The sequence below is a fragment of the Clarias gariepinus genome, chromosome 12, assembly GCF_024256425.1.
Source record: "Clarias gariepinus isolate MV-2021 ecotype Netherlands chromosome 12, CGAR_prim_01v2, whole genome shotgun sequence".
In the NCBI taxonomy this organism is placed as follows: domain Eukaryota; kingdom Metazoa; phylum Chordata; class Actinopteri; order Siluriformes; family Clariidae; genus Clarias; species Clarias gariepinus.
This window is the reverse complement of record NC_071111.1, coordinates 9,741,103-9,767,363: the sequence shown is the minus strand read 5'-3', so window position 1 is coordinate 9,767,363 and position 26,261 is coordinate 9,741,103. Positions and strand designations below refer to the sequence as shown.

General features: G+C 39.6%; 1 protein-coding gene across 3 annotated transcripts in view; it reads left to right on the top strand.

Moving 5' to 3' along the window:
• Positions 1–381: 381 nt before the first annotated feature.
• Positions 382–26,261, top strand: part of tspan9b (tetraspanin 9b) — a 34,833-nt gene continuing 8,953 nt past the window's right edge. Inside the window, exons 1-2 of one of the 3 annotated variants that reach the window (XM_053508956.1) lie at positions 382–641; positions 18,560–18,639. In XM_053508956.1, the coding sequence (XP_053364931.1) occupies positions 18,577–18,639 (63 nt within the window). In that variant the 5' untranslated portion in view covers positions 382–641; positions 18,560–18,576. Of the gene's footprint in view, positions 647–18,171; positions 18,640–26,261 lie in introns of those variants that run through there. The other 2 variants (XM_053508955.1, XM_053508954.1) reach the window with 2 other exon arrangements.

Genomic DNA, 26,261 nt, shown 5'->3' with positions numbered 1-26,261 from the left:
TTTAAATTCGACCACTTGACATGAGAATGAGACTTGGGTGGACTTTAATCCTCTTCCCCTGCACGTCCTCTATCTTTAACTGTCATGATTATAATTTGATTTATTAGGTCTAGTTTTAATTTATCTGCCCTCAGCTCATTTTCCTGACCACTTTTATGTCTAATTTGTGCCTAAACATTTCATTTACTTAATTTGTATATTCACCCGTGTCCTGATTTTTTACTTTGCCTCTACTTTAGTCATTTCTTTCCGTCACACAAACTCTGACTCGGGAAAAAAACGTGCGTTTCGCACGGACGCCTCGCGCTACCGGAAGTGCCCGGATGTGGCTGGATCTCTCCTTTCTCTCCTCCCTTCTGTGGATAGTCACCGCCTCTTTCCATCTTCTCCAGCCTCCTCTGTTTCCGCTCTTGTTGTGCGAGAGAGAAAAAAAATGGACACCAGTTGAGAGTTTGCAAGTTTTCCCAAAATAAGTTTGTTTTCGCCTTTAATCATCGATTAATCGAGCGCGCGCGCGTGTGGGACATGAGGCTCGGAGTTACGTCATCAAACCTGAACGAGAGAAAGAGTTAAAAACCCCGAGCTCGTCGACTGGGAAAACAGAAGCTTGGATTGTGTGCGTGTGTTTCCTTTTTTTTAAAGTAAGGTGAGTGTGAGTGATGTGCGCTAAATGCACCAAGTTTGTTTCTTTATGTTTTGCACTTCTCGTAAAACAGAAGGCGCTCGTGCGGGCGCTCGCGCTCCGTTTCTCTGAGCTGCACTGGGATGTTAAGAGTGTAGGGGGTCAATCTGTCTACATCATTCAGCATGTGTTTTCTAAGTCCAGGCTGCCCACGCTTTTCTAGCCAGTAACACTGCGTTCCTCATAGATGATGCACTAAAAAAAACGATTGCATAGAAATGTTACAGATTGCATCTGATAAATGTCTTAATCTGATCCTCAAAAACTAAAAAAAAGTTTCTAATGCATGCTGAAAAACATACTTATGCATAACTGGCAGATCAAAACCTCCTACAGGAAAAAAATTATCAAGTCACTTATAAAACAGAATCAACATGAATTGTTGGAGCCTATCCCAGGAGACTTGGGGTACACCCTGGACAGGGTACCAGTCCATCGCAGGGCATAAACATACACCTATTTAAACTCTGATTCACACAGTACGGGCAATTTGGGAACACTAAATAGCCTAATCTGCGTGTCTTTGGTCTGTGGGAGGAAACTGGGGAAACCCACTGAGCATGGAGAGAACATGCACGCTCCATGCACACAGACCCTGAGGTGGGAATCGAACCTAGACCCCAGAGGTACAAGGCGATAATGCTAAACACTAAGCCACCGTGCTGCCCCTAGTATTGTGGTGTCAGTAAAAACAATAACAGGATTTTTTAACTCGAATAATTAAAACAAACACAAAGAGTAAAAAAACAACAACAAAGAAATAGCCCCTGCACTGATTAACCAGCGTAACAAATGGGATAAGCGTAGATTGATTGACACAGCTTTACAGAAGGTCAGCATGTGTTTGAAAGGGCACATCTCTTTTAACCATCACAGGAAAATAATCTTCGCCAGGGTCGTGTAACAAGGCCTGACGTGAAGCAGAAACGTCTGGTTTATATTTAATGTGTGTGTGTGTGTGTGTGTGTGCGCGAGAGAGAGAAGAAGCTGAGACAGCATGAAAGCTGTAGTTCACACACTTGCCTTTGTAGCTTATGCACACTTTAAATATTGAAAGCAACATCAGGTGTAATTTGCTTATCAGGACCAAAACATTGCTGGGGGGGACGGACTTGGTTGTTGGAGTGAATTGTGATTACTGTTTGCTTTTTAAGGAAAATAGTGATTAATGATTGATCATTGGTACATGTTTCAGGGTATAGAGTCACTAGTTGTCTACAAAGCACTACTTTTTCCTGGGGTACCTCCTCAATTGATATTTTGTTAAAAAAATTTTTTTTTTTAACAGATAGTTCTTTCAGTCTGTGACCTAGTGAACCTGGTAAAAGCACTTACGCAAGTTGTTCTGGATAAAGGCTTCTGGAAAAACGCCCAAATCCACGAATGGAAATGCAAATGGAAATGCCAAGTCAGGCTTTACACACTGATGGTGAGGAGAGAGAGAGAACACGCTGTTTCATTACATATATAAAAGTTAGTGAACTACATCGAGTGCTGGGCATTTACAAATGTTTCCTCAAAATGTCAACAGTATTGTTTTAAGGCTGCTGCATATAAAGTTGATACAGTGGCCTAAAAAGTCACTAAATCTTGTGTGAGAGTCTCTGAGTCGGCACCACAGATGGTATCAGGATGTGACTATGTGTGTAGGAGGTTAATGACACATGAGTCATGAGTTCATTTCAAGGGTTTTTGGCACAAACAATAACAGTCTTTTCCTATACAGTACACAGTCCATAAAGAGAAGGAACGGGACAAATCTGTTCTCTCGACCTCTGAGGAAACATTTTTAGAAATCCTTAGATCCGGTAAAGCTATTTAGGGATCTCATCGCTTTTTCTTCCTTCTTCCTTCTTCCACTTAATGTCAGGAGTGACAGTAGTGGTTGATACGCTGAATGCGCTGGCGGACCTAGCCATGCTTGTCTGGTAAAAAGGAAAAAACATAAACTTTTAGTTTCATTTTCAAATCCACATCTGATATCAAATGTTTTTTAGATGGATTTATTTTGGATTTGGAGTGGAATTGAGCACAACTGCACCACCGCCGTATGTGAAATACAGTCATGGTTGGAGATTAAAAACACATTGTGTAATGAAAGAACAAAGTTCACACTTTTAAAATGACATTTTGTTGAGGTAAACGTATATATATATATACTACGTCTTCTGTGGAAAATACAACCTGCTTCCCTCTTTTGCCAAATACAAATGTTTTGCAAAAGTAGCATGTCGTCGTCTTTTGAGTTTATGAGCAGTTGGTGCAATACTGCCACCTACTGTACTGGAGTGTGGAGCAAGAAGCTTGGTGGGGAAAAAGGACTGTCAGGAGGGAACATGATATTTAAGCAATCAACAAGAACGATGGAGTTTAGGGATTGGTTGTTGGGGGGAAACTGGTGATCAGTGATTGGTTGTTAGGGGAAATGGTGATCAGTGATTGGTTGTTAGGGGAAATGGTGATCAGTGATTGGTTTTGGGGGAAATGGTGATCAGTGATTGGTTTTGGGGGAAATGGTGATCAGTGATTGGTTTTGGGGGAAATGGTGATCAGTGATTGGTTTTGGGGGAAATGGTGATCAGTGATTGGTTTTTCGGGGTGAACTGGTGATCAGTGATTGTTTTTTTAGGGGGAACTGGTGATCAGTGATTGGTTTTTCGGGGGGAACTGGTGATCAGTGATTGGTTGTTGGGGGGAACTGGTGATCAGTGAGTCTCATGTCTGCGCAGCAATGTTTAAAATATAAAGCAACGCTTTACGTTTACGCGATTTGTAACTTTGTATCCGACCAATGACAAGTTTATTTTATTGTGAAAAAAATTTCTCCACCACTCTTGTTTAATTGTTTAAATAATAACTCGCTCTGTGTTGTATCCGGTACCATCCAAGATAACATTCACAGAGTAAACTATTTAAGTAATTCAGAAAATGCTTAACATTTGGTGAGGTAACCAGATGAAGATGTACTCTTAACATGCATTGTTGTTCATTGAAGCGTTCCCCCTCTGCAGCTTCTCATCTTTTCACTCTCGTTCGTATGTGTGACGGTATTTCACGCCTCTACCCCATGTATAATTCACTACATGAACAGCTCCTGCTGCTGCAGAACCGACCGCCTGGCCTGGTTGTTGTAAAAACTCCAGTTTAGGAATTTATGGAATTTGTAATGACAGGATCTGTCCTCTAGGGGCTGGTCTACTCTCTAGCAGTCTCCAGCATCATGTGGAAAAATATTGCTGTTAAAGGGGCAAATATTTTTGTGTTACAATATTAAATTCAGCTATAGACTATAAACAGTATGATGTTCCATATTTTAGTACACGGACTGCAGAGGCTGGACAACCGCAAGTCTTTTATTTCAGGAGAAATAAAAGACTTTTAGACGTACAGTTTTTGGGAAATTATCAACTTTATAGTGTGAACAGAAACTCCACTTTGTGTCAGGCGTTCATTTAGGTATTATATGACTTGCATCGTATAAAATAGGATAGTTTTAGCTTAATCACTTGTGTGTGTGTGTGTGTGTGTCCATACAGTCTGGAGGATGTGTGTTGACAGTGTTATTACTAATGTAAGTGCTTCATGCCCTAGAGAACGCCTTCAAAGCAATGTGGTGTGTGTATGCGTGCACATAAGCGATAGTGTAAAAAAAAAAAAAAACTTGTGTGTGTGTTTAACTGCTGGGTTTTCTCTTATCTCACACTCACCCATTAACAGTTGGGGGATTTGCTCTAGGATAAGGAAGAGGTCAGTGTTGGAGACAGGGCCAGGTGAGAAAATAGACATTTGTGTGTGTGTATTTTCGTTTTTGTGCACAGATTGCAGTGCACATAGATGTGAGGCATTTCATTGTGTCTTTATACTAGTAAACAATCTGTTGTCACAGTTATATTTTAATGATATCTAATAGTATATTAGTGCTTTACTTATAAAGGACATTTACACTTAGGCCTGGTGAGTAAACATTATTGTGTTGTGTCTGGATATTTTTCTGTCATGCGCACACACACACACACACACACACACACACACCAGAGCACACAAAATCAAAGCAGTTTAGGCTCAGTTTGTGTGTTGCAAAAAAACTGTGTCTGGCAGTCTGTAAAAAAAAAAAAAAAAACCTCAGCTTTCACTTCCTGCTGTTGGGTCGATTCAGGGTCAGATCACTTTCTTATTGCTATCGAACTGCACTAGAGTTTGATTAGAGCCACAATGAGAAAACAACCTCGCAGAGCCATGCTGCAAACACTTTTTTTCCCCCTACACCTAGAGAAGGTTCGCTTACGGTTCTCTGGCAACTCGCCACACACTCCAGTAGCAACCACGGACGTGGAAGATCTAATATCTTCGAGCTTGACATTTTCTGTGATGGATCCCGCGATATCCAACAGCTAGCGATGAGAAACGGCTGACGAGAGCCCGAGAGGAAATCCAATTCCATACTGTCATGCACAGCAGATTCATACATCCGTGTTAATCATCCATTTGTGGCAGAGTGCAAGGACAAAGTATAAACACATTGTGTCATTACCGTAATCTCGAACCCCGGGGGGCCGGAGGGAGTGACGGGGGGGCCGAGGAGGTCGGTGTGAAAAGCGAGAACGTGTCGAGGTGTGTTATGTGTACGACAGTCCATCAGGAGGTTTAAAGAACGGTAGACTGTTAGCAGCTACACATCGCACTTAATTAGTGCTAAAGTAATAAATGTATCAAGAACAATGAAGTGTAGGAACAGCGGAGATTGAGACTGATCAGAAGGGTGGGGCTTTTATTTCTGGACCGCATTAAAAATAAGTTTCAGATTTTGTTTCCCGTATACAGCTGGGATCATTCTAATTTGAGTCACTTCAGGTTTGTAATAGGAAACAGACGGTGTTTTCCAATGCCAGAAATTTATTTTTTTTTTCCTGGCATAGACCTCTTTAAAAATCTTTAAATTTTAGCCATTTTTTGTTTTGCTGTAACATATATGAGGCTCAGGATTGTGCATTATATCACATGGGCAAAAAAATAGCACAGATACTCATGATCATGTATTTTTATGGTTGTTTTCGGTTGTTTCTGTGACCAAAAATAATCTTTACATATAATAAAACTGTAAAGTTGGCGTGTCTGTACATTTTTGATTGATTAAAAGAATTTGTCTTTGTCTTTGATTGGCTAGGTCTCAAAGGCAGGACTTCGAGCCCGCTCAGTTAAGGGCCTCATTCATGAGAAAAACCCATGAAGTGGGGAGACATCGATCTCCGATCAAAGTGCTGCGTTTAGTGTGATGCAAATGTGCATGGCTAGCACCTCAACACTCAGTTTAACGCTATGCACATCGTTTTGCTGTTTGTGGAACACGTCGTACTAGAACGGCAGTGCTTTTTTGGTAAATGCCACACCTACTCTAATAGTGTAGCGCCACACATAGCCAACGTCTTGGCAGTGAATTTTTGGGTTTTGTGTAAATTTCAGAAATATTGAGGGAGTCTTATTATTGCCTTTAAAATATCATTTCTGTGTGAAAGGGGCTCATAGAGCGTGAGCGATACCCTGATGGAGGTGTCCTCAACTGCCCAGTAAACCAGACGAGACCAAACGATGTGAATCTAAAAGGGCAGTCATGAGTAAAAGCAGTGCAGTTTTTCAAAAGTTTTTCAGAATGGACCCCAATTTAACCGTGACATTTTTTTCTTAACAATTCTTAGATCATTTTGGGAAGTATTTCTTTTTTTTTGTTACATAAGCTTGTGGATGCAGATGTTCAGTGCTCGTTGCGGTTCATGAAGCTTTCATGTCTTTCTTAAAGTTAGACATGAAAAAAAGCCTTCCATGGGTTAATTGCTGAGCAGCTGTGGGAAACTGTACGGCAGCCCGCTGTGTGTGGGAGACCCTTACACTGATCCTGGCTTAACAAAGTCGAGCCATAACTGTAATTAGAAATGGAGCAGCTTTGCACTTTCGCAACTTGCCATTTGTGCTTTGCAGGATATATGCTAGCTGAGGGAGAGGGGGAGGAAGAGCGATTACACGCATTTAAATCTGGACTGTTCCAGCTGTCTAAAGTGCCCTTGACCAAAAAAAAAAAAAACACCCACTGCATTCCTGTTAGATGGCGTATTTAATAGGCAAAGTGCTGCGCAACGCAGATTTAACTCTAAGCCGAAGATGCGAACTATATTTCAAGGGATTACAAAGTGATGCAAGGAAACAGCTTAAATGTTTTAAAAGGGTTTAGAGCACCTCGGTGACTCTGATGGTGTGGAAATGTGAAAGTTTAAGAGAAGTTGTTTTAAGTCCCAAAGCACACACAGCTCCAGGTGGAGCAAGATTGATAGTAATAGACTTATAATACTTTCATGTTTCTATAGTAACAGCTTCCACATGGACTATAACAGATTTTTTTCACATGTGTAATTGTTGAAATGGTTCAGCTGAATAATGAGACATTTATTTAACATTTTTGAAAGACGTCTCCAGATTCCCACCAGATGAAAGTCTTGAGGATAACTGCGTTCTGGTTTCTCAGTAAAATGTGACACTTTTTTGTGATAAAAAAGAGTCTGGTGAGAGGTTATAGGTTGTATAACTTAACCTATAAGGTCCCAGAGCCATTTCTCCTTTAAGGGAAATTATGGGGTTATAACACAGACCGAATAGCACACATGGAAAACATTTTAAAACGATCCTGTGGCATTTTTCCTGACAATTATAGTACTGAAATCACTATGTATCTGCAGTTACTGTAATTGGATAAAAAAAAAAACCAGGCTGACATTCTTTAATAATTAAAAATTGATTAAAAGAATATATAGTGGTAAACGATCGATAAAGCTCTTATAGGATGTACTGTTTATAGGAACTGTTTGAGGCGGTAACGCATGACTTTCTGTGATCGTAGGTTAGCATATATAATTATAAAATGTTTAGTCTCTGCTGTATTTGCCTCAGGTTTCGGTTTATTTTTGTTTAGGTATGATGTAAAATCAGTTGTTTAAAACCAGTATGATTAATATCTGTACGAATACTTATAATGAAGAGTTTTAAAACATTTTATAAGTCATCTAAGTAAAAGATTAGTGTATATCTCGACTACAGCTGTGAATCGTAGGTAGACTGTTGGCTTGATTCTAGAGTTTTCGTTGCTCTGTGATTTTTAAGTATATTCAAGTTGATTCAGTAGCACTAATGTCCGGTTTGTCTCAAGCAGCTACAGGTTTAAAAGTAATAAAAGTACTAAAAGTATCTAATATGGATTGAACTTTTATACAAATCGATCATCAATTTTTTTTCCTGCTTTTCTTCTGCACCATACTCCAGTCCAGTAGATCGTGGTTTTGTATTATGGAAAATTATTCTCAAACAAGACTCAAGGTGGAAATGAAGACTGTGGTGTATTATTATTTTTATTTAAAAAAAAAAAAAATCCTTTTGGATTTTTCCTTATTTTTCTCCCTAATTTAGTCATGTCCAATTCCTCCCCGTCACTAGGGGGCTCCCACATTAAGCTACTACCACTCTCTTCACGTGTTTCCTCCGAATCACGTGACGCCAGCTGACCGCATCTTTTCAAACTGCTCGCTCACGCACTGATGGGGGCAGAGTAGCGGAGAGCACACAGACACCCCTGATTGGCTTTAGAGCCGTGATTAATGTGGGAGCACTAAGTACCTCTCATTCCTTTCCCTCTGAGAGAGCTCGGCCAATCAGCTCTCTCTAGACCCCTGGAGAGAGGTTATAGCATCACCTGGGAATCAGACTCGCGATCTCCAGAGGACAGGGCGAGGTCATTACCATTGCGCCACTCGGAGGCCACGTGATATATTTTCACAGGAATTTGTACATTTGCGATAATTGAACAATTGAAAATGATTCAAACAGTTAAAAATATTGGCATTGAATGTGTTTCCTTACGAACTAAGGTTGACTGAGATGAATTAAGTGCATTGCAGTGCTATATATTCTTATTTTAAAGCTTTTTCTCAGATGCAAAAAATTAAAAAAGGTATTTCGAATGACTTTAAGCATCAATAATTATACAAAAACGCTAAGTTGGGCAACCTTTACTGGCAATTTCTGTCGTTTTCTCTTGCTAGTTTCTTCTTCTCTTGGCTGATAATTTAATCGCTCGCTTCCATTTTGCAGTCCGCAACAGAACGCTCTTGTTCGCAAAATTGTTTGCCCCTCCTTCCGCTTTGTGGGTGACGTAAGCGCTTCTTCTTCGTCTGTGTTTACTGTCGACTTGCATCCGGAAGCGCGCTGTGTCACGGCAAATAAATAACTGCGCAAAAACATAATGCAAGCTTTTAAAATTATTTAAAAGAAGCTTCGAGGCAGAAGATTTTGCCTCGAGCATTTTTTGTAATCGAATTACTCGTTTCAGCCGTACGTGATACCATCGTTTCCTTCGGCATGTGTTCAAAAGCTACATTATTTTTTTGCGCATTTTCTTTTGTAATATTGGTAATGTATTTATTTTTTGTAATATTGGTCAAATTTTCGTTGTAATATTTTCAGATTATCTGCATTTACATTATTTCTGATGAGGAAATTTGTATCCGAAAAATGTGAATCGATAATGAATTGGAAAACTGACCCATCAACTCATATTAATCAATTTAACAAAAGATAAATTAAACTGCATAGCTTTAATCCTGACCAACAAAACTGTACATAGAGCTAAGTTTAAAATCTTTTATAGCCATCTTCAAAACTGCATTCTTTTAAACAAGACGATTAACAGTAAATTCGGGGAAGAAAACCCAAAGATAATGTGAAAAGCATAAACGCAGCATGGAACCCATTTCAGTAAGTATGCCTGTGGGTTACACAGCGTTTCTGAAACTGTCTAGCAGTTAGCCATCTCCGTTATTATGCGTAGACCGTTTAGCACCAGTGTGAGGCGCAGCCGCTCTACATGCCGCATTCTTCTGACAGCAGCAATTCTAACTGAAGCTCTGGAGGATAATCTTTAGTTTATAATGCAATTTTTCAAACAACTCGCTAATTATGCAGCCCGTGTGTGAAATCCTCAGTAGTAAACTTCAGCAAGTTTTGAGAATCTGCTGAGACAGATGTTGCACAGCTGCCGCCGAAAGCAGTGCTCTTTTTTTTCTTTCTTTTTTTTTTATGATCCGGCACCAGACTCATGCAAGAACTTGCGTCTTCCTCATCACTTTTTTTTTACCGCTCCCCAGGACGGAGGAATGAGATTAATTTTGCGCTTCTGTATTAAAACAGGACAGAAACGACCACGACATGACGTTTAATGCTTGTTAGGTTTTTGATGTTCTTTCATTACCAGTACAGTAAAACCTTGTGTGTTAAATATTAATAGTAAAGCCATAAAAATGATATTTCTCAGCATTATTATGAAAGGATTTTATTCTACATGCCTCTAGGGCAACATTTTTAGGTCTCCTGCTTTTTCTTTTTTTTTTTTTTTTTTTACCCAGCCAGTATTTGTTCTTGCTTTTTCTTCACCACATTAACGTTAATGTTTTTATGTCTCATCTTTCATTTGTTTCCCTGTAAAAAGTTATAGTGGTAATGCTTTAATTGATTCTTCCTATTGACCCATAACGGATTACTACTGATTTAGCCTTTTCATGCATTAAATAAGTCTAATTTAGAGAATAGATGCTGTAATAGACAAACTGGTGATTAAGGTTATTTTTTGGTTACAGTTCCACCTAATGAAATTCTTTTAAAATTTAAAAAAGCAAAAACAGAAATCGATAAAATCTGCGAAAATCATGTGGCAGCAGAACTTCTGGTAATGTTCACATCAAACTTCAGAATTAGAGCTGTGCGATTTAGATGACCTTTTGTTGATCTCTGTAATGGCCCAGTTTTCGATTCAGAGTTGATTTACACTTTTTAGGTGATTAAGTTTTAAAATAATTATAATTGAATTCTTTTAAATTGCTGAGTTTCTGCAAAAAATGCAAACTTCTTTCATATTTGCAGTATGCAAGAGTATCGGTTCTTCTACATTCAACCTTCAGTGCATTTAAGTTTTCTTTTATGCAGAACTAAAGTTATCATTACTTTTACAACCTAATTTTACTGCTACTAGAATATGGGAAGGACTTCTAAAGACCTATGTCTTTCTCAGATATTTAGGTTTATCCCCCCTTAGATATTTGGGCCCATTTTCTTTATATTGAACAGGAGAGAATAAAAGCTGATGTGTAGTAATATCGGAGGGGAAACAGTGGGGGCACACAATCGCTGGGAAAAATATCACAAACCTGAAGAGACGCTTCAAGGCATATCATAAAAATCACCAGTTTTACCGTCTCTTTGTGGTAATTATGTTACCACATGTTAACATAATGTTATAATGTATTACATTTTATTTTATAGTTAAACCTTTGCCAAACACTTGAAGCTAATACGTTATCAAGTGACCTATACGAGCTATCCCTACAACAGTCTAAGTATGTAAATTTATATGTATATATATATATATATATATATATATATATATATATACGTTTTTTTAAAAGTTGTCCATACTGCTCATATTGTTTTGTAGTTAAAAAAATGTGGACATGCAGCAGTTATTGTGATGGGTAAAAATAAATATAATAAGATAAAAACTTCAGATGAAAAGATACATTTTAAAATGTTAAGATAATTAGTTTGTGAAAAACCTTAAAAAATGGTTTTGTCTAGAATAGATTGACTGTGTGGGGTAATTTAATAATAATCTTATTGCTAAAATGTTACGTTTTCATTGACTTAAACTAGACAAAAATACTTAAAGGTTTCTCTGACTAAAACGTTTAGACTTTTTGTCGACTTAAACCTGACTAAAGAAAAATAGGCTAAGATTGACTAAATATGATAAACTAACAGGGACATTTATACCAGGACTAAGACTAAAATTGAAAATAGCGGACAAAATTAACACTAGACTACATTAAAGTTGTTTTCTAACACACACACACACACACACCTAGTAAAGCTTGACGTTTCTGCTTCCTTGTGTAAGGCCACAGAGGTCCGACCCCCTTGAGGTGTTATCCTCCAGTTACACACAGGTCTGATCAAGCCGACTCTGACAAGTACACAGTCTCGCTGCTCGTACACCTCCTCACACTCCGGCCTGGAAGTGCAGCAATACCCAGGAGCGCTGGTGAGACTGCAACAGCAGATTAATTAGTAATGAGAGAGATGTGTGTGGTGCGTGTGTGTGCGCATCTGGGAGTGGGTGGCTGGAGTTGCAGGGGTCATTACTTACTCATTGGTAAGTGGGTAGAATGTCTCATAATGAGAAAATCAGTGTTTATCCAACCTGTAACAATACTCAGTTTATTCAAACAGACCTTCACCTAGCAAATGATGTTCGATATTCAGCAGACGTTTTCAACATGTCACAAATAAGCATGTTTTAATTGAGCTTGTGCCTTGGAGCTGTGCAATCTCCTGCACACCGCTTGTCTTTTTATTTTAACTTGTAAAAGTCTTACACGAGCACAAGCATGAGAGCAGTTCGGCCAACAAGAAGACCTGGACGATCGAGTGGTTTTTCATACTCTAACCCATGTACTGAGTTAGTACTGAGAACATTTCCTTGAAAATTGACCGATAACTTGTCACAAGTGTCCGTGTCCATCTGCGGGAACTGTACACGCAATCACCTTAATGAGTACTACTTGCACATTACCACATCCCCTGTACAGTCCTGACCTCGCTCCAAGCCATTTCCACATTTTTGAGCCATTAAAGGAGTTCCTGGAAGGCCAGCGTTTCAGACGTGAAGCTGGCAGTTTGATCACGGCATACTGAGAAAACTTTCTAGATTGATGTCATCCAGGTTTAATTCAGGGTTTCCTCCTTGAACATGCGTACAGAGAGACTGTTGTCATTGACATGCCTGAGGGTGACCAGGTACTGTAGGAGGCAGACATTTTTAAGGTGATTTTAAGAAAATAAAACTAAAAACAGATGTTCTCCTGACACTAGAACCAGACACTGAGAGAGAGCATCTGCTGTGCTGGGATTTAGGGCTGAGGTGCTGATTTATGATGCGTATTTCGTCTTGATTATTTTTGAATATTCATGTTCAAGCCGCTGACATACAGTGAGAGAGAGATATAATGAATTAAATGTCTTTCACTGATTGACTTACACCTGTAAAATTGAAAGCTGTGAAACATCTGTGTCTGATGTATAGTCTAAACTTAGTGACTCACTTTCTAATGAGAACTCTCTGGGCTAAAACGTTGAAAGGCACCGAGTCAGCATTCTACAGTACACAGAGACGCACACACATTCACGTACACAAAACATCACACAATAAGCTGCACAGAATCCTAAGTTTGCTTATCAGGGGTTTGCGTCCACCAGTATGCCTACCTCAGCACAAGTCCATAGAAACAGGAAGAATAGGAAGAAACCTTGAGAGGAACCCGACTCAACAGGGAACCCATCCTCATTTGGGTGAGACGGATAGCAGGGATTGATCTGCATCATACTGTGTGAGACTGGAAGTTCAGTATAACAGGAGATGTGTTTAAGTTAAAAATGCAATCCAGTTCATTCCTGAAGGCTCAGGTAGACTAAAGTTTAGTTGGTCCACCTTTTGCTTTGTAGCACACATTCGCCGTGGCTTTGTTTTGATAAGTTTATGCAATGGCACAGTATTTATTTTGATTCCTCTCCAAGATCTTGTATTGATGGGAGAGTCGGACCTTCATCCCAAAGATTCTCAATGGGGTTAAGATCTGGACTCTGTGGCGGCCGATCCATGTGTGAAAATGTCGTCTTATGCTTCCTAAACCATATGTGCCATCAAGAAAGAAAAAAATCCAATCTGAAATTGTCATATATATATATATATATTGGTATAAGTGCTCCATTTAATATTAGCATTTTGAAATTATTAGCATTTGTCCACCGATCAGTTTTTCCCACAGAATAGCATTACCAACGCGGTTGTGTCCATCATGCCTTACCTCACAAAAGTGGTGACGTGGTAACCACATGAGGAAAGGACTTTGCTGTTAATGTGCCAAGCTAGCTAAGTGAAGGCAAGGGTGTCAATACTTTAGTCATCGTGCAAAATAGACAGAATTTTGTATGTAGGATTTGTCACACTTCGGGAAAATACAATCTGCGCCATGTAGGTCCTACACCTATTAAGTGAGCACATGTAGTGAATAAGGAGCCAGGAGCTTAATGTATTATGTGGTAAAGTTGTATTGATGTTGCTTAAGGGTGATGGAGGGGAAAAAGGCTTTTTTTAAATCACTGCGCTGTGTTATATATTTCAGATTATTTTCTTCTAAACAAGATCTTGGAATGTTCTATGCGCCTGCAGATTATTAATATTTTTAAACTAGCACAATTTGGCAACCCTGCTAACGACCCTGTCTGCCACTCATCCTCGTCCAGTGCGTGCACTCGTTTTGTACTTATCTCACATCTGTATTTTTTCAAACTGTTGATTAAATGCGTTTTCCATTTTCTCCCATCTTACCTGTCTTTCCTTTCCTCATTCTGTGTGGTTTTCATCTCATTTTTTCCCGCTCTGACTCACCATAAATTTCCTAACCCCCTCCTTCTGGACTTGCCCTAAATCACACTACAGCAATATCCATTTCTCTGCTCAGTGGATGTGACGGCACTGAAAACCCTCTGCTTGTGTAATCTTCTTTTGCTATTAACCCTTTCTTTGGCCACAGTTACTGCACAGAATAAAAATCTTTCCTCTATTCCTTGACTTTTTAGGGTTATGGCAACATTACCAGTTTCAGGGTTTTTAAGTAATGTCTATTACAGCAAAGAAAGAGTTATGTGTTGCTGATGGTTTAAATGTGGAACGCCTGATCATTTAAAATCGATGGTTAACTTGTTTCCGACTTGTGGAAGAGACGCATCTGTTTGTGGGAACTGTACAAAAAATCATTTACCAACACCATTTGCACATTACAGGAACTCCATACAGTCCTGACCTCACTCCATGACATTTACACATGTTTAGGCCATTAAAGGAGTTCCTGGGAGGCCAGTGTATTAGACGTAAAGCAGGCAGTCTGATCCACGGCTCTGGTGTACTAAGAAAATTTTATCGTATTCGAGCACTAGTGAGACACTGGGATAAATGCGTTAGTGTAGCAGGTGAATCAAACTTGTACTTTTTTTTTTTTTAACACTAGAATATTATAAAATTTCAGATCCTCTAGTCTGCACTATTTCTAGCTCCACACGCACACATGTCACTGTTTGGTACACACAATGGCTGGTCAAGATTCTCCACATCCAGCGCTGGTAATTAGTCCTGCCTCGGTTCACTCGGCAAAGAAAACGATGAGAAAAATGCCGGAGCATGGATTTCTCACTTGACAGCGCTGTCTGGTATAAAGTCTCTCTATACAGTACAGAAATTGCTCTGTGCTTATTATTTACTATAACTTCGGTAAGAAATGGAGAATAACTTTGAGGAGTAACTTAAATATGACCCTGAGTTTATTGTCATGGAAACATAAGGTCGTAGGGCACCCTTGCTCCTGGCTAGTCTTGCTCTCTCTTTATCTCTATTTCTCAGTTTTTCACACAGTGCCTCGTTCTCAGCATATAATTCTGGATTTAAAATCAAACCCGAGCCTGATGGGTATCCCAGTCATTGATTCAGATTTAACCAGTTATATGATTCGACTTATTTTATGTTGTATATTGAAACATGTTACTTTACACTACAAATCGAGCACATAAAACATAAAACAAATCATTTTTGAACAAGTTGTTGAGATGTTCTGCAGTGCATCACTGTGTTAAGTATAACAGTATACACATCAGCTCTGACATCAGACAATCAAGTTCTACATATTTCCTTATATTATTTCTAAATTATTTCAATCCTTTTTTTTATTCTATAAAAAACCAAAAGACCATTGCTTATCTATCACTGTTAAACATGCTATATAAATATAATTAAATTGTATTGAATTATTGAAAATAAATCCCAGATCAGTGCATAATATAGAAGAATACTGTAAGATATACAGCCTGTGCTTGCATATTGGCAGCAGAACTCCAGTGTTGTAGTGTAAATAACACGAATATACCAGTAAAAGTAATAACTAGAAAGCTACAGATGCCCAGGGTTTTTCTGTCTCTAGTATTTGTGCTTCAGGCTATAGTGAAGGTGCTATGTGGGGTTAAAGGTGCCCCAGGGGTGACCAGACTTTGGATGATCATCCGCCCTGACAGTCTGAAACCTCATTAATTTCAATATAATATATTTACATCAGTGTATAAGACCCTTGCTCCTAATACACCAGCTAACTTCTCAAACCAACTGAGGCATCATAGTGACCTTTCTCCTGCAGAGATATTTTAAAGCTGCTGTATGTAACTTCTGGGTTTAATAAAACCTACTAGCTGACCCCTGAATATCTTTTCCTTAAAACTTTATTCTGAAAAGGTTACCACTTTTTTTTTTCTTTTTCTTTTTTTACCTCAGCATATCGCAAAAATATTTTATTCAGATGTAAAGGTCCCGTGTTTTATTATTTCTTTAACAGGTTAACACGGGTCTCAGAGCTCCTGTAAAAATGTGTCTCCAAGTTAGTCCTCCAGCTAAGTTTATCTCAGGCCTGGTCCCCCCAGGACTCCCCGCTCTGCACATTTTAGTGAGGTGTTTCAATTAACAGCCTTTCTAAATTGAAATTGGTTGGCAGAGCAGGGAAAACAATAAAATGTGCATGGTAGTGGGTCCTCCTGGAACCAGGTTTGCTCCAGCTTAAAACATCCCCCAGACAATGCGTTTTTTATTCCTTGGGATAAATAATTTCATTTCTTAAGGGAAAAAAGCTGTCCAAGGCTACCTGGCCCTATGTGAGAAAGTAATTGCCTTTCACATCACTGTGAAGGAATTTTGGCCCACTCTTCTTTGCAGAATAGTTTTTTCATTCAGCTACACTGAAGAGTTTTCGAGCTCAAATGGCCTGTTTAAGGTTCTCAATAGGACTTAAGTCCAGACTTCAAACTCCAAAACCTTAATTTTGTTGTTTTGACCCATTTAGAGGTGAACTTGCTGGTTTCCCTTAGATAATTGTCTCCCAGTGTAATCCAAGTGCGCTTAAGCCTGAGGTCACAAATTGATGGCCGGACATTCTTAACTAGAAGGTTTTATTTATGTTATTTCTTAATTTAACAGGTCTGGCAGTAATCAGGCCTGGGTGTGGCATTTAACTCAGCTTTTCAAAATATCACAGTTCATTTTGAGCCAGTTATGTTTGGATAGCCTTTTTCTATTAATACATGAAATCATCAAGTAAAAACTGCATTTTGTATTTAATCAGAAACGAGCCGCAGAGCTAGAGACATCAGCAGAGACAGCAGTGAGAGTTCTCAACATGAATTTATGTTGTCATGTCAATCTGTCTTGTCTCAGCTAGCCAGCTAACTAGGCTTCTTAGTTCGCTAGTTAGTTTCTCTGTTAATTTCTGTTGTAAATTTCTGTTGAATGTAGCACCTTGGTTCTGCAGGAACGTTGTTTCGTTTCACTGCGTACTAACTGTATATAGGTAAAGTGACAATAAAGCCTACTTAAACTTAAACTTGTTCCGAATTAAAGCTTTTTAATTAGATTTACTTTCTTTTGTCTGACGACGTGGCTTGTTTAAAGAAATGCCGAAAAAGCTCCAGTAAAAAAACAAAAAAACTCCTTTACCATATTATAGTCTTACAGTAATTACCAGTCTAATTGTTATAGTCATGTTAATTGGCGAGGTGCATTTTGTAAGGAAGGAATTTAGTCGAGTAGATTTCATTTCTGACTCGCTAAAGTTACATACTGCTGCTTTAACCGTGTTGCCCCAGCTTGAAATGACTGATGTTGGTAAAGAGGACATGATAAGATCAAATCGTCCAGTTGAGACATTAACTGCTCTGTCCTTTCTATATATAAAAAAATTCTCTAATATATATTCCTTCAAAAATGAAGGACTATAAAGAGTGTAGAGCGAGTGCGGTGTATGTATCGGAGCGTGTGTGTTTGAGATCAGACGAGGCTCGTTTGCATTCCTGTGACCTGAATTTCTACAACTGCAGGAACCTGTGCTATTTCTGTGAAAAAGATTTTCAAGGTGAATTCAAAACTCCTAAGTTTAAATTTTATAAAGATCATCCAAATTCAAATCATAAATTTATTAATTTAATGTTTTTTTTTTTATTTGACGCAAAATTCCAGTTTTAGACAATCTGATTTGAATCTTTGGGAGGAACAATTGAGCCATGCATACTCTTGTTGGCAGATGTACAGGAGGAGGCAAGATGGTGAGAGAGAGAGAGAGAGAGAGAGCACATTCAGATGCAGAGAGCGAGGTGAGGACGGTGCCTTAGTTGTGCAAAGGAGATCCGAGGGAGCACGCTGAGAAGTGTAAAGCAGATCATTTTTTTTGCGAGAGAGGAAAAGAATGATGCTTTTTAGCTGCTTTTTATGAGAATAAGAGTAGGAGGATGCTGTGCTGTTGATCGGGCGCTTCACACCGAGTGTAACTTATGGGATTTCCAGCGTGTCTTTTGGAGTGTATGGATCAATTTGACGCTATGCTGCACTGCATCTTTGACACGATGTACGCGTGAGCGTTTGATACACCATGAAGCGCTGTGAGAGCAGCGTGGCCGTAACCGTCCAGCCGAGTCCGTCTTTGGACAGCACCGAGCTGGAGTTCGCCCAGGCTGCTCGACGGGGACATCGCCTGGCCATAGGGGCTTTCTACGGCTCGCGTCGCTCAAAGGTTCAGACTCAGACTAGTCCCGAGGAGAGCGCGGAGGGCACCGTGGCAGCGGGCGAGAAGCCAGCGAGGACGAATGGGGCATGTGGAGGGAAGTTTTTGGTTTTTTACTTGGACTTGTCTTTTGTCTTCTTGTTAGAGCTGGAGAAGCTGAGGATGGCGCGCGGGTGCCTGTGCTGTGTCAAATACATGATGTTCCTCTTCAACCTGCTCTTCTGGGTGAGTAACAATCTTTCTGATGCTTTTTAAACATCATGGTAGAACATTGTTCACAAAGATGTTTTTAATGATGTATCTGTTTTTTATGTTCCATTGTGTTCTAACATGCTAGAAATCTCTTAATTGCAGTTTGTGTCAGTCACAAAAGTCCATATGCTCCATGCATGCTTGAAGATAAACGTTCCAGATGTAGCACACTTATAGATTCTCCAGTTGTTTTTTCTGTCTTTTGGAGAACCCTTATAGACCTGGTGTAGAACCCGAGAGGTAGCACTTTTCCACTTTTCTCAACAGGATCCTCAACAAAGAACTTCTTTGTTGAAAGCGTTTTAATGGTTTAGTTTCAATTCTGATTGGCCAGCTAAAACACCATTAAGAACCTGGTGGTGAAATATCTTGTTTAGTGGAAAACCATATACAAAACTGTCAATCACTTCAGTTTGGCTTTAATTAAAAAATAATCAGTTTATGGTTGAACATTAATTAGTCATAACATTTTAAAACCAAATGCACATCTTGCACCATCATGTCTCTCTTTTTTGGCGCCAACAAAATAGCCAAAACGGCTCCAAAAGACCCATCGAGGCATGGAATCCACTAGATCATTCAAGGTGTGTGGTATCTGGCACAGAGATATCAACAGTATGTCCTATAGGTCATGAGATGTATTCTCCTTGGATAGGACTGGTTTGTTGAGTAGATCCCACAGATATATGAGGGATAATTATGGACCGAATCAACTCATGTTCTTCAAACTATTGCTGAACTATTTTTGGAAAGAGGCCACTGCCATTAGTAAGTACTGCTGTCATGAAGGGGGTGTACATCCAGATGAATGGCAGGACCCAACATTTCCCAGCAGAACATTGTCCAAAGCATCACACTGCTGTTGGTCCTGCTATTCATCTGGAGTTTGTACCACCTACCTAGCCTCCACTGCCTCCCCTGCCTTGCTGACTGGCCATGTTCCCTTAGTGCATCCTGGTGCCATCCCCTCCATTCTCACCCACTATGAATGGTCTGCATCTACAAAACTCCTACGCAACAAACTGCGATGCACCGTATGTTCTGATTCCTTTCCATCACAGCCAGCATAAAGCTTTTCAGCAATCTGCGCTACAGTAGCTCTTGTGTGGGAATCGGACCAGACGGGTCAACCTTCACTCCTCACTCTCATTAGTCAGCCTTGTAAGTGCTCATGACCCTGTCACCAATTCATCAGTTCGCCTTCCTTGGACCATGTTTATACTCACTTCAGACCGGAATCACTTTCCAAGACCTGCAGTTTTAGAGCCCGTCGTCTAGACGTCACAATTCAGCTCAAATCCTCACGCTTGCCCATTTTTCCTGCTTCCAACACATCAACTTTTGGAAACGACTGCCTAATATATCCCAGGTACCATCTTAATGAGCTAATCTCTGCTACACTAACGCGCTGATTATTCTAATGTTCTAGCTCATTTTCTACCATAAAATCCCACTGCACTTAAAATTAATCTTGCACATTACTTAGTGAGAGAGAAGCGGAGACGTTTTAGTCTGAGCCGTGTGAATCATCGAGACCGGCTGTTTAATCTTCGCTCATTTTTCTTCTCCAAATGGGGAGTGTTTTATTTTCCCGACATTCTAGATCACAGTGGGAAAATGTCTGTCAGATAAGATCCTCTCGTAATCTCCTAAAGTCCTCTCCGGCTCTCCCGAAACTGAGACTGTCTGAAAATAACTCGCATTCATACACGCATGCAAATGCTTCTGTTTGTTTTTCTAATAAGGTCTTTACAGCCGTTATGTTCATCTCGTAAACTCCCCAGTGACGGCCGCATTCCTACAGTGTTTCGGTCCATCCAGCAGGACACCCGTGAACTCTGTAGGAGTTCATTTTAATGCTGCAGGAATGAATTGAGCACTGTAGGAGGTAATTCTTCTCTGTAGGAATTCATTGCGCGTTAATTAAAAATCTCGGTTATCGAACGCCGAACGAGTTTATTTAACACTACGGATTTTTTTTTTTCTATGCACAGTTGCCTGACTGATTTATTTATCGCCGTCATTTTATCCCCAAAATAGCGTTAATTAAGGCAATTTTAATTTAACAACATTAATAAGGCATGCTGAGAGTGTTCTCAAGTTCTGAGTGAGCTGTGTCGATCTGAGTGAGCGGCCTAGTTTATGTCGGAGCTTGACTGCATTTCTGTGTGTCTTTCTCTCTCTAGAGAGAGAGTTTAGTACAGTCTATTTATAGCCTGTAGAAAGTATTGGAGTGTACAATGATCAGCCATAACATTATGACCACTGATGGGTGAAGGGAATAACATTGATGAGTATGTCATTACAATGGCACCTGGAAATGGGTGAGATATACTGCATAAGGCAGCAAGTGAAAATTTTGCCGATGATTTGAGCGATGTTGACAATGGCGTGAGACTTGTGAGATGTTCCTAAAAGAAGGTCCAAGGAAGGAAAAATGTAGACGAAAGTAAATACAGGGACTGATAGGATGGTTTGTTTGAGTTATGGGGCTACGTAATTAATAGGAACATCTGTGCATTTATGCAGTCATGTGGCGTGATCAAAAAGATGTTCACCTCGACAGACCTGCTGCTCACCAGAGGTGTCATTTAATTGATATTGCAATTTAATTCATCTTTTTGGTTTACTTGGTTCGATTCACAATCGATTCACACTTTTTCAATTAAGTCGGTAAAAATAAATGTTTAATGAATCATTTAAATTTTTTTAAAAATTATTAATTAATGAATTAAAACCACCTGAAGGGCCTCCGAGTGGCGCAGTTGTAAAGTGTTCGCTCGATCATCCGGAGATCGCTGGTTCGGTTTCCAGGTGATGCTGTAACCTCTCGCAGCCGAAGGTCTAGAGAAAGCTAATTGGCCGAGCTCTTTCAGAGGGGAGTAATGAGAGGTTCTTGGTGCTCCCACATTAATCACGGCTCTACAGCCAATCAGGGGCATCTGTGAGCTCACGCAAGCGAAACGAGTGGATAGCACTGTCCTCCGAGTGTGTTACGCCTAACTGTGTGTGAGCGAGCAGTTCGAAAGGATGCGGTCGGCTGGTGTCAGGTGGTTCGGAGGAAACATGGTAACATGGATAGTCTGGGATAGTGGTAGTAGTAGCCTTATTGTAGGAGCGCCTTAATGTGGGAGCGCCCCCTAGTGACGGGAAGGAATTGGACATGACTAAATTAGGGAGAAAATTGGGGGGAAAAAACCACACCATTTTTTGCTTGCATGTTACACGTCACCTGAGTGTTGCTTCTTCATCACAGAGTTTATTTGCCGTTGGTGTAGTACCGCCCCCTACTGGACTGGAACATGGAGCAAAAAGATTTGAGAGAAATAATATTCTCGCCTCGACCAGATATAACATTTAAACAGTCAACAACAACAACAGCACATCACTTAAGTGTTTATTACACAGCTAATTCAACATTATCGAATTAAATCCAAAATTGATTAAAATTACAGTGCGAGAGAATCGAATCGAATGCCTCAGCAGTTCGCCCCATAATTCACAGCTCGACCGTTTGCTGTATAATTTTTTTGGAGGTTTAAAAATCCCAGGAGTTTTTAAAATACTTAAATCAGACCATCTGGCTCCAGCAAACTCATTGTTTTCTTCATACAGATGTGTGATGTGAATATAAATAGGTTTTATCTTTAGTCTAGATTTGAAACAGGGAACGTAAACGAAACCTTTTTACTAATAATCCTGATAATTTAAATTGAGAACGTGTGTACTCTCAGTCACAGATCAGATTTGAAAAGGAAAATATTGTATAATATTTAAAAAAAAAAAAAAAAGATGGAGTTGTTAAGGCAAAGACATCCACAGTACATTAGTAGAGAAAATGCAGTTACATCTTTTTCTAATCTTTTGATTCTGTAAAGCTGCTTTGCATCAATGACAATTTTTATATTAATTAAATTGAAATTAAGACCCAATACAGGAAAAAATTAATCTATCCATCAGTTTTGTCTTGAAGGGGGTGCAAACTTTTGCACTCAGCTCTAATAGTGTTAAGTGTTAAACAGTGTTTTTTTCCCTCTTTTTTGGAGTGTGATGTTTTCTGAAATACAGTTGCACTAACCTTTAGTTAATGTTTTTTTAATGTTTGTGTGTGTGTGTGTGTGTGTGTGTGTGTGTGTGTGCACGCAGCTCATGCCCTAATAATGAATATTTCATGAAACATTTGGCATTAGTGATCCTGATGGTCTTCTTGCTAATGTTTAATTCAGGAGTCCTAAAGCAGTGGCTAGACCTCCACTCTCTACTTACAGAACACACGGACGCGCACACACTCTCACACACACTAAGTGGTGGGTCCTTTTAAAGAAAAGAGTGTGTGAAGAGACGTGTGTGAGGTAGAGTCATAGTCTGCTGAAGCCGCACTTTTTCGCTGTTCTGTGACTCCAGCATTATTTATTCATCTCCCTGCTCTTCTCCCTGCTTTCTTCTAATTCTCATCTAATTCTTTATCCAAAGGCGGGAGAATGTGTGTATGTGTGTCACCTAAAAGGAGAAGGAGAGGGAAAGCAAAAGAGAAAGAAAGATAAAGAACAAGAAGAATGCTTTAAAAGAAACGGCTTTCATCGATCCGTAGTCCGAAGCAATCTAGGATTAAATTGAGCAGGATCATTAAACTGCCTTTTCCACTTTTCCACACACCTGCCCAGTATATCGAGCCGTGGGTGTGTGTGTGTGTGTGTGTGAGCTGAGTAATGCGGTCTGAATGCAAAAATGTTCAGCTCTTTTATCTTTAACACGGTTTTATCTCGGCTCACTGAAGATCCATTGTGGGAGTTTTCTTCCCCTTTTCCTTTATCCTTAAATTTTTGTCAGTTTTCTTTTACATCCTTTTCTAAAAATTGATTTTTTTTTTCTTTTTTTGGTTATTAAAATTTTTTAATGCATTAATCTTACCCTCTACAGTCTGCAGTCTCATGGGGCATCAGGTGCATGCTGGGTATTTGATCAGAGGCTAAGCGGCGCTGCTTATTATAAAAGATTGCGAGGTGTGTGTGATGGGGATAAGCTTCATTCTTACACACACAGGTTTGGGGTGTTTTTTTTTTGTTTTGTTTTTTCATTTTTGGCATATTATTACGTAATGTCCTACTGTACCTGGGAGACCTGACATCAAGTAACATTCAAATGGCATTGAGGATCATTCAGTATTTTAAAACCTGTGAACACACACAGCAAAAGTGTGTTTAAGCCGTTGAAGGTTACATAACTCTGGAAATGAGCTAATGGGTTAGTAGGGTGCTTTTAGTTAGTGAAACTCTCAGGCCTTTAATTCCTTAGAATGCCCCTGTTGTTCCGTACCAGCAATCTCTATGAAGAGCTATTAATAGAGAACTTGTGTGTGTGTCTGTGTGTGTGTGTGTGAGAGAGAGAGAGAGAGAGAGAGAGAGAGAGAGATCCACATACCAGCGTGTAATATACAGTAGTGGAAAGAGAACAATATTTTTTACTATTCTATCATTTTTTTCCTCACAGCAATCACTAATTTCCTTTTATTTCAGGCACAGCACTCCCATTAATGTTTGCCCGAGGCCACATTTTTTATTTTGTGTGTGTGTGTGTGTGTGTGTGTGTGTTGTGCACATAACTGAAAAATTTGGATACAGATGTAGAGGGGTAAACATCTGAAACCCAAAACAGGAAATATCCATTGACCTTTTGCATGTAACATCATGACACCTGTCCACTATGGTTCCACCCACTTCTGGATGGCGAAAGGGACATGCCAGTCCCGAAACCCACATACGAAAACATGGAAGCACTTGACATGAAAGCAAGAAAACACATCTGATAATGCTACGTCATCCTAAACAACACTTTGTCTCCTTAGTAATTGATTCTAAGTAGTTCCGAATCACATCTGAACAACACGTTAGTTTCTAACGCAAGGCTGAATCCCAATTCCCTCTCTAACTCCTGAGCAAGGGCACTACTTGGTATGTGGAACAAGGAATTCTACGCCCTACGTAGTACTCTAGATTGTCATTTCACTTTATTTGGGATTCAACCCCCAACAGTTTATAAATTCCTTCCATTCATCCATCCATCTAGGAACCTCTGGAGGCCAACTAGGAGCTGTGGAGGCCAACGGTGACCCTTGTATTTATTCATTCCCATTTTACAACAGTGGTAGGACCAACGGTTAACATTCACATGCACATTCACACAATTTGGGAGCGCCAGTTAGCCTAACCTGCATGTTTTTGTCTTTGTACTTTGGAAGAAAACCGGAGTACCTGGAGGAACACAGACGCCGAGGCAGAATTCGAACACGAAGCCCTGAGGTGGAAGGCGACAGTGCCATCATGCCACCAGTTATTAATTTTCAAAGCTTGTCAGTATTTAGTAACGTTACCCGCACATAATTTTTTTTGAAATGTCTCATCACACTTCTGCGAATTAATATTTTTATTACCATCTTAATCTATTTTCACACACTTGTTCTCTTTTAAATAAGTTACGAAGTCCATCACAATCTTGCGTATGAAAATAATCAGCAGAATGGAAGCTAGCTTACTCTTTGATCTGAGTGACAAAGCTTTAGGCATAACATTAGGTCATCATCAAGTAACCTGTCTGATTTTTTTTTTTTTTTAGTGTAATTATTAACGAAAATCCATAGCATCCTAATGTCAGATAGCTGTGTCTGCTTCTGACACACACTGTTGTGACGGACATCATGGTCATTACAATAATTACAAAAAAAGGCCCATATTAGTTTTGTGTTGCGGGGGCACAAACTTTTACACTCAGTTTTAATTTCCAATTCAGTAAACAGTGATGTTTTTCTTACCCTTTTCTGGTTGTGTGATATTTTTTCGAAATATGGTTGCACTAACATTTTGTTTGTACGTGTGTGTGTGTGAGAGTGTGTGTGGGTGTTTCTATTTGTGAAGGCTGCATCCATATACAGTGTGTTTGAATTGTCAGCATATCGCTCGTCTTTAAATCAGTGGATCTGTTCAAAACATTCCACACCTGGTGTACATCTTAACAGGTGGCAGTGGGTGAATTGTCCTGTGTATATGCCCCCACGGTGTGGACGGGGTGTCCCACTGACAAGGACCGTCCTGTTGCTGACACGGAAAGCAAGAAGGAAGGAAATAAGGCATGACCGAAAGCTAAAAAGAAATAAAAAACAGGCCAACATCCTACCCTAATCCCAAACGGGAGGCGAGGTGGAGGCGGCGTCATGGTTTACTATCTTGCAGTAATTAAAAACAAGAAATTAGCGTAAGGGAATCTCATCGGAGCAGTATGTTGGCTGATGCAACAGGGTAAAACCTAACGAAACCATCCACAGACCGGCTTAAGCAGTAAATGTATGTTTACAGTCTGCGGGTGGAGTTCAGATCTGAGATCATGTGGTTTGTCCATGTAGCGATCTGAAACCCTGAGAATTCTGCAGTTAAATCAGTTTAATCTGTATTCTGTAGCTTGATTAAATTCGAGAATCAATGAGTTAGTTTCCAATTCAGAATCGATTCACGCTTCATTTAGTTAAACTTACAAATGTTAAAATTTGTTGAGAATATACCACAGCTTTTGCTGGAAATGCATCATGCGTGCAGTGTTTGCAG